The sequence below is a fragment of the Coturnix japonica genome, unplaced genomic scaffold, assembly GCF_054131305.1.
Source record: "Coturnix japonica strain WE unplaced genomic scaffold, WE-NBRP24 Scf049, whole genome shotgun sequence".
NCBI lineage: Eukaryota > Metazoa > Chordata > Aves > Galliformes > Phasianidae > Coturnix > Coturnix japonica.
Window position 1 is genome coordinate 1,059,391 of NW_028188952.1, and position 8,977 is coordinate 1,068,367.

Below are 8,977 nucleotides of genomic sequence, written 5' to 3' on the forward strand. Positions count from 1 at the left end.
GTGTCCCGTTATCCCAGCAACCCAGCACCCCGTTATCCCATTATCTCCATACCCCATTATCCCCATATCCCATTATCCCAGCACCCCGTTATCCCAGCAACTCATGATCCCAACATCCCATTATCCCCATACCCCATTACCCCTATACCCCATTACCCCTATACCCCATTATCCCTATACCCCATTATCCCCATACCTCATTACCCCTATACCCCATTATCCCCATACCCCATTACCCCATCACCCCATTATCCCATCACCCCACTATCCCATTATCACTATACCCCATTACCCCCATACCCCATTATCCCCATTACCCCATCACCCCACTATCCCATCACCCACCATCCCTTCTCCCTGCTCCCCTCAGAATCACCCCCATTACCCCCAACCCACTCCGGGTCACCCATGGTGGGGTCCCATAGGTGTCCCTATACATCCCTATATAGGGGCCGCCCCATCTAATAGGGGGAAACTGAGTCAGAGTGGGCGTGGTCTAATAGAGGATGTGGGCGGAGCCTGTTTGATCACGTGTTAAGAAGTAGGCGTGGCTAACACCGGAAGTGAGAGGCGTGGCCACGTGCTGTCTGGTACCGGAGGAGGGAGCGGCGTTGGCGGCGGGGCCGAGCGGGGGGCGGCGGGTCCGCTCCGCTCCCGGTTCATTATGAGGCGGCCGTAGCGATGCAACGAGACGGGGAGGCGGCGGCTGCGGCCTCTTACCGGGTGCTCAGCCGCCTGCTCGGTTATGGGGCCGGGCAGGAAACGGGAGCGGCGGGCGGCCCCGGTAACGGAGCGGTGGTTGTAGGGTTACAAGGCCCCGGTGGAGTGAGGCTGCCGGTACCCGCTCCGGGAGGGGCCGCTCGGCCGCCGCCGCAGCTGATGGTGTTCAGGAATACGGCTGAGAACCGGACCGGGAACGAGGAGGAGGAGACAACGGGCGGCGGGGAGGGACCGGAGGGTGGAACCGAGCTGCTGTGCCCGCGGCATCGTTGTGTGTTAGAGCCTAAAGGGGCAACCGGAGCCGGTTATGGGCCGCCCGGGGGGCTGGAGCTGCAGCTGGCCGCCCTCGGGTTGAGGGCACCGGGAGCGAAAGGCCCCGCTGCGTGTCCGTGTGTCGGTCCGCCCGCTGCTGAAGAGACGAGCGACGCGCTGCTGGTGCTCGAAGCGTTGGAGCCCGATGAAACCGAGAGCTGCTCCGAGGATGAACCGGGCAGCCCCGCTCATAACGAATCGTTGGAGCCGCCCCGAGGAGCCACAGCAAGGAGAGCAGCGATGCCCGGCCCCGGTGCTGCGGGAGGAAGGAAGGGATCGCTGAGGGTTCGGCTCAGCCGCTTGTTCCGCACCAAGAGCTGCAGCGGAGGGTCGGTACCGGGGGATGGGAACGGAGGGAACCGGCGGGGAACGGAGCTGACGGGCTCGGCTCAAAGCCTGAGCGACGGCGGAGGGGCCCGGGGCCGCGGGCAGGAGGAGGGAAGGTACGGAATGGGATGGGGACACGAGGGGCTGAGCTGATGGGGTGGGAAGGGATGGATGGATGTGGGGCTGGAGGGGCCTTGGAGACCAGGGGAGAGCAGCTTAGAGGGGCATGTGAGGGTCTATGTGCCCCTCATGTGGCTTATGGGGGTTCCCTGGGGGTCGCAGCTTTGTGCAGTGCTTGGGATGATGCTGGGCTCGGTGCCTTCAGCAACACACAGTGCTCCATCCCTGCAGGTGGATGGGACCCTACACAGCCTGGACTGTGCATGGCTTGGAGCTGGGTGGGCTCATTCACTTTAGGGTTCAGCTTCTGAGCTGCTCCAGCTCTGCACCCCATAGTGTCCCCCTGCTGTGGGGCTGCCATGGAGGGGCACAGCCTCCAGTCACCGCCTGGCACTGCCAACAGCTGCTCCCTTATCCCTTGCATCACACAGGGCACGTGGTTTGGCTCAGCAGTGCCCCATCCCAACAGGGTGCCCGTAATGACAACCTGTGATCAGTGGGATATTGCAATGCTGAGATCAAGGGGGGCACAAAAGCAGCAGCTCCATCACAGTCACGGAGCTGCTGTGCTTCTCCCTGGTCAGCACAGTGCTGCTGTTCTACCAAAGGTTACTTCAAGGTGCCTCGATGCAGCAGCTGCTGTGGTTCAAGGCTTGAGAAGAGGCAGAGCTTCTGCCCTAGAGCTCAGGGCTGTTCCTTGTGCTGCATTGTAAAGCTTCTATCTGAAAGCTTCATCCATGGGGCTGCTGTTCTTACAGCTCAGTGTTGGTGCAGGTTTGACTGTGGTTCTATGGTCAGCTCACAGGTTTCTGAGTTGGGCTGAGCTGACCTTGTTTTATAGCCCGTCTCTATTGATGAGGTTTTATATATTGAGTTGGGTTCCCTCAGCTCCATGTGCCTGTGTTCATATGGTGTGTTTAAGGCACTCTCAGCCTGTTGTGAAACAGCTTCTTGGCTCCACCAACCACACTCGCTTGGGGTTTTCTTCCTTAAGACTTGATTAATCACATAACCAGAGATTTGCTTAGCAGCAGGACGGGGCTCTGGCCTTGTTGCTTGGCTGTCCTACTTAAACCAGAGCTCCAGGGGTCGGATCAGCTCATGGTGTTGCCTCCAGGCTGGGTACACTGTGCTCTCCCAGCCCCAAAGGATCAAATGAAGACCATTCATTCCCCCTCCATCCCCATCCACTCATTGTTTTCTATTTCCCACAGGAAACACAGACTGACAAGAACTCAAAGTGCCTTTTCCCCGGTTGTTTTCAGCCCCCTCTTCACAGGTAAGGAGTTGTAAGGGGTTGCACTTTGGTCTTGTGAATGGCAATGAGTGCTGCAGGGAGATCCCTGTGTTCCATGTGTGTTCATTGGGCACATCAGGGCTGCTCCTGCTCTATCAGCTGTTGTTGATGGGAGATGGGATCTGTTCCTTCACCTGCTGGGCACCTCAGCATCTCTCAGCTTCATTTGCTCATCATACCTGGATCCATTTGGAAATGAAGGAGCATCTGCATGCACACACGTGTGTGCAGCCACACAGCCTTGGGGCAAAGCACCTGGGGTAACGACTGCACCTAAATACCCCTCTAATGATCCTAATGAATGGGCAGGGAGCTTTCGCAGGCAGCAGGAGGAAGCTGAGTCAGTGTTGTCCTAATGCTGAGTGTCACGGCAGGTTGCAGGAGGTCGGGGAGCTGCTGTTGCTTATGGAGCACTCAATAGGGATAGCAATGCTCACAGTTTATCTCTGCCATCCTCCAGGTGAAACAGTGTCTCTGGTGGACGTGGACATCTCTCAACGAGGACTCAGCTCCCCTCACCCTCCGACTCCACCACCTCCTCCACGCCGAAGCCTCAGCCTGCTGGGTATGGGGTCCGTTTGGGTGCTATAGGCTCTATTTGCTGCCCCATGGTGTTTCTTGCTGTTCTCCCACAGCATCAGCGTCTCTTATAGGTCCCTGCTGTGCTTCAGGCTTTGGGGAGGTGATGCCAGGAGCCCAATGTGGCTGCTGAGCATCCTTCTCTGTGCTCAGAATGAGGCAGCCCCAGCCAGCAGGTGCCCCACACATCCTATATGCCAGGGGAGCAAAACCTTCTATAGACACCTGCCTTGTGCTGCAGGCTGCATGCATGGATATAGCCAGGCTGGACAACTAACCCCTTTGCTCTAAGGGTGTGTGTGTATGTATGTATGCTGCTGGGCTGCTCTCAGAAGCTGCTGGAGCATCACAAGCTCCATCTCTGGTTCCTCTTGCAGTGCTTGGTGCCAGTTTGCTCGTCCTACCTTGCTGGCAGCGCAGAGCTTGCTTGCTTTCCTTTCTTCTGAATGCCTCTTGCCTCTGTTCTCTCCTAGATGATATCAGTGGGACGCTGCCTACATCTGTCCTAGTGGGTCCGATGGGGTCTTCCCTGCAGTCTTTCCCTCTGCCTCCGCCTCCTCCGCCCCACGCCCCAGGTCAGAGCAGCTCTAGGGCTTCCTATTCACTTCCCCTTTGGTTTCCAGTTTCCTGCCCTACAGGACCCAAAGGGCTTTAATTGCCCCTTTGTGTTGGGATGGGTTAATTCCTTCCTTTGGTGCTTTTCCCCTTGCCTTCCCTCTAAGCTAACACAACAAACAGCAGGTGAAGGCTCTGAGTCATTTTGGAAGAGCTATTTGACACCTCCCAGTGCCCTTTATGAAGATGCTGTCCTGCTCTCTATCAGTCCTGCTTCCTCTTCTGCCTGCTGCATTGGGAACTGAGCACTCTGGGATCTCATTAGCTCAGCACTGACTGCATCGTGTTGTCCCTCCCTCTGCAGATGCCTTCCCCCGGATCGTTCCCCTCCGACCAACAGAACCAGCACCCACCCAGCCCACCCCACACCTCCAGTGCCCGCTGTACCGCCCAGACTCGAGCAGCTTTGCAGCCAGCTTACGAGAGCTGGAGAAGGTGATATCTGCATGGGGAGATGTGGGGAGGGAAGGGCAGCGGGGCAGGGCTCTGTGTTTTGAATCGTGTCTTAAGGGGATGGAATGACTTGGGTTGGAAGGGTTCGTCCTGTTCCAACCCTTACCCTGTGCAGGCTGCCCAGAGCTCCATCCCATCTGGGTATGGGAACCTGCAGAACAAGCCCATCTCACTCAGCCTTTCCTTAAAGGAGAGATGCTGCAGCCCTCTGAGAGATGCTTTAGGAGCTGGTTGTGGGCATAGTGTTAAAGCAGGGCCTGAAAACACCCCTAGTGAGGTCCTGGGTGAGTCAAGGAATGCATTATATGCTCCACATCTGGGTGATAGATGCAATGGTGCTTTCTTATCCAGCAGCAATGAGTCCATGCTTGGGGTGAATGCAACCAGGAAATGAAAGTTAGGTCTAAAAGTGAATTAGTGAGAGCAAATGTTGGTTGTGCCTTCGGTCCTTCGTCACCAGCTGACGTGTGGTGTATCTCATCCCTGCAGTGCGGGTGGTATTGGGGACCAATGAACTGGGAGGATGCAGAGATGAAATTGAAGGGGAAACCAGATGGATCCTTCCTGGTACGGGACAGTTCTGACCCCCGTTACATCCTGAGCCTCAGCTTCCGATCGCAGGGCATCACCCACCACACCAGGATGGAGCACTACAGAGGTGAGGGTGGCTCTGGGATGCTCTAAGTCAAAGCTGTGCCCTTCCCTTTGCTCCGGCTGCACTTGGTGCTGCCTGCATCCCTGGTGCAGTGTTTGTGGCCTGAATGGTGTTGAAGCTGAACGCTTTGGCTGCAGCTCCATAGCACACAAGTGCTGCTCCCTGGTGCAAGAAGCAGGCAGTGCCTGCTTGCATGCATGCAAGTGGTCTGGCCAGAGGCTTCAGCTTATGTTAGGGATCTGCGTGCAGCTAGGGGGCCTGCCTCCCTGCTCTGCATTGAATTAGCCATTCAAAGCATAACGTGCTCTATTTGAGGTTGCAGAGCTGGCTGGGGGGCTGTCACCCAACCTATGGGTGAGTGTGTATCTCCTGCAGCTCTATGGTGATGAAAAACTGTTTTGCCGGCAGGGACCTTCAGCCTGTGGTGCCATCCCAAGTTTGAAGACCGCTGCCAATCCGTGGTGGAGTTCATCAAGAGAGCCATCATGCACTCCAAAAATGGGAAGTTTCTCTATTTCCTCCGATCCAGGGTTCCAGGTGAGCATCACACCAGGTCCGAGGGGCAGCTCCTGCTGTGGGTGCAGACAGGAGCGTGTTGGGAGCATCCTGGGTTTGAGACAGTGAGCAGAGCTTGGAGGGAGGCTGGGAGGCATCTTAAGGTCTCTTCCCTTGAGAATAAGGCCCTATGGGCTCCCCAGGGCTCTGGGCACATCTCTTAGTATCTCTTGCCATTGTGAGAGCCATCCTTGGGTGTAATGTTCTGTGCTGCTGCCAAAGCTTTCCTATGGGGGGGTGCTGAGTTCTGCAGCTCCCTGTTGAGCCCATGAGTGTGTTGATTCTGCTCAATGAAGGGATATTCCCTGTGCTGTGTCCCTGCTGTGCTGGCTGAGCTCCCAAAGGCAAATTCCTTTCTAATAGGAGAGTCAGAATGGGGGGGGGGGTGGTCTGGAGGGGGGGTGGAAATCCAGCCCTTGAATTGCTGGCTGTTCTTTGCTCTCTCTAAAGCTGGCTCACAGCTTCCTGAGCTGCCCGCAGCGGTTCTGAGCCCATCTTAGTGTGAAGAGCTTTCCCTTTTCTCCTTTCACTCTGTTGTCCTCAAGAGATGAGCCAGCAGGAGGATGGGGGGGTGGGAGGGGGGGGGGTGGAGCGTAACCAGCTTTGAATCAGTCTTTAAAGATGGATAAACCTTATGCAATGAATGAGCCCAGCTCCAAGAGATCCTTCCTGGTGCTGCTGCCCACCCCTTGTGCTCTGGGGCTCAATTGTTGCCCTTAAGTCATGGGGAGGGCATTGCTCCTTGCGTGGGGGGGGGGGGGTGGGCTGGCAATGGCTCTGCTTTCCCATTGTAGCCAGCCTCGTGACCCCAGGAATGAGCAGCCCTCGTGCTGCCCAAACCCACAGCTTTGTTGTAATGCCTCAACAGAACCCTGCTATGGGGGGGGGTTGTGCAGAGCAGAGCCTACGTGCTGCCTAACTCCCCCCCCCCCCCATGCCTCTCCTTTTGGCTTTGCTCTGCGTCCTTCTGAAGCCTAGTTGCATCTCAATGCAAAGTGATGCTTGGGGGGGAGGTGGGCACTGCGTGGAGCTTCTGCTTCCTTTACAAACCACTTCAACACCCAACGTTACCTTTTGCTTTTTAACCCCCCCCCCCTCAAGGTCTCCCTCCGACACCCGTCCAGCTCCTGTATCCCGTCTCCAGGTTCAGCAATGTTAAATCTCTCCAGCACCTTTGTCGCTTTCGGATCAGGCAGTTGGTCCGGATCGACCACATCCCTGAGCTGCCGCTGCCCAAGTGAGTCAATATGGAGCTATAGGTTGGGGATGGGGGAGGAGGGGGGGGTCCCATATCCCCCTCAATGCACAGCTATCAGCTGGGAGGGGGTGGGCTGCTCCCTTTGGCCTTTGGGATGGGGGGCACAGCTGAGCAGTGAGGTTTGCTGCCATGATTGGGGTGAGGAGGAGCAGTTCTGGTCACTACTCCCCCCTCAATCCCATATTCTCACCCCCTTCCAGGCCCCTCATCTCCTATATACGCAAGTTCTACTACTATGACCCTCAGGAGGAGGTGTACCTGTCATTAAAGGAGGCTCAGCTCATCTCCAGACAGAAGCAAGATGCTGAATCCTCCACGTAGCGGGGCCACATCACCTTCCTTGCTGTCCCTGATGGTACGTTGTGCTCCCAGGGACCCCCCCCCAAAACAAAAAGGGGGTTGCTTTGTCCTTTACACACTCTATCCCCCCCCAGGAATATGGTGATGCCATCCAGCCCCACCTTGGGCTGCAGTGGGGATGAGACCCACGAAGGTGCAGCTCTGCTTCCAAGGAGAGAAAAGAGGCTCCAACGTTCCCACCCACCCACCAAGCACAGCAGGAAGGGACCCCTGGCTTGGGGGGGGGGGGGGTTGGGGAGGGGGCTCAGAGCCCCCATGGACTCCATGCAGAACCAAGAATGTCGTGGCACTATATAGGGACTTTTCAGAAGGTTTGGTTTTATTTTGTCATCTTCAGGTTTGTTTTTTATTTGGGGGGGGGGGGTTATAGGTTGTTATCTTTGGGGTGGGGGGGTTATTTTTCAGCATGAGAAATAATGGAGTTGGATTATATTTGCCTCCTTTAAGGGGGGCTTAACAGGATGAGCTCTGGGCATGGCGTGGGATCCAACCCCATGGCTGTCCTTGTTTATGGGGGGGGGGGTTCAGACAGAGCTGTATGGAGCCAGGATCAGCTCCCCCCCCCCCCCATCCCATCATGGCATCACCTCCATCCTCAGAGCAGCATCGAGAAGTGCCCGTTGTGCCCCTGTGCCAAGTGCTGCTGCAAAGGGTGCTCAGCAAAACCCCCCCCAACCCAACCTTGACTGTCACCTTCAGCCCTGGGCTGGGTTGATTGGGGGGGGTCCACATTTAGAAAGGATTTGGCTTCCAGCTGAACCCAGAAATGCAGAAATACCTCATTGTGTGCTGTGCACTGCTGGCTCTGTGCTGGGGGGGGGTTATTATGGCTGATAGCCCCCCCCTCTTTATCCCCCCCCCCCCATTATGCTGCAGCTCATCCTGGGGTACAACAGCTGCCCTGAGCTGCTTTGGGGGTGGGAAGAGTCATGCTGCACTATGGGGGAGGGCTGCACTATGGGAACCCCCTATAGGCAGCAGCTGGGGGGGGGGAGTTGAGCCTTGGGGGGGGGGGGGGGGTATCAGCTTTGCTTCATTTTCATCCATTTTTGGGGGTTATTTTGTGTGTGTCTGTGCTTAATTTATTAAAATAGTCGCCATATAATTTATTTTCCTAATGTATATTAAAGAGAAATAATGACTGAATGGTTAAAGAGATGGAAACCCAAGCAGCCTTGGAAAGGGGGGGTGGGGGGGCATCTGTTATATGGGGGGGGGAAAGAAATAATGGGTTTAATGGGGGTTTTCTTGTCCTAAAGCAACAAATGCACTTTGGGTGTGTTTGGTTATTATGGGGGGGGTCCTGTCTGTATATATTGTATTTATAGGCATGTTTGGGTTTGGGGGGGGGGGGGAGGTGAGTGATGCTGTGGGGTTTTTGGGGTCAGCTGTGTGAGGTTCTTTTGTATGTTATTGGGGGGAGGGGGGGGGAGATGAGGTTTGTGTTTGTAACTCCTTTCTATTGTTGGTTGAAAGATGGAGTTTTGGGGGGTGTTTTTTGATGGGGGGGGGGGGAGGTGGGAGAGAGTTTGGGGGTTTGGAATAAAGTGATGGAAATGGTGCTGGTGTGGGGTCTGAGTTTGGGTCTAAAGGGGGGGGGTTAAGGGGTCCTTGTGGGGTGGGGGGGTCCCAGAGGATGGGGGAATCTGTGGGGTTGGGGGGTCCCAAAGGTGGGGGGGGGTCTTCTGGGATGGGGTGGTCCTGGCTCCTGCCCCCCCCTCCTTCT

At 56.2% G+C, this 8,977-nt stretch overlaps 1 protein-coding gene across 4 annotated transcripts; it reads left to right on the top strand.

Annotated features, from left to right (window-relative positions):
- Positions 1–552: 552 nt before the first annotated feature.
- Positions 553–8,405, top strand: SOCS7 (suppressor of cytokine signaling 7). 4 transcript variants are annotated; one of them, XM_015885974.3, is made up of 10 exons: positions 553–1,475; positions 2,694–2,758; positions 3,237–3,341; positions 3,829–3,930; positions 4,275–4,405; positions 4,913–5,081; positions 5,487–5,615; positions 6,735–6,870; positions 7,092–7,246; positions 7,326–8,405. In XM_015885974.3, the coding sequence occupies exons 1-9, from the start codon at positions 682–684 to the stop codon at positions 7,210–7,212; spliced, it is 1,752 nt and encodes a 583-aa protein (XP_015741460.1). In that variant the 5' UTR covers positions 553–681; the 3' UTR covers positions 7,213–7,246; positions 7,326–8,405. The 4 variants fall into 4 exon arrangements, with proteins under 4 accessions (XP_015741460.1, XP_085388758.1, XP_015741461.1 ...); XM_085532632.1 differs by having other exon boundaries at positions 553–1,361; XM_015885975.3 differs by lacking the exon at positions 3,829–3,930.
- The last annotated feature ends 572 nt before the right edge of the window (positions 8,406–8,977 follow it).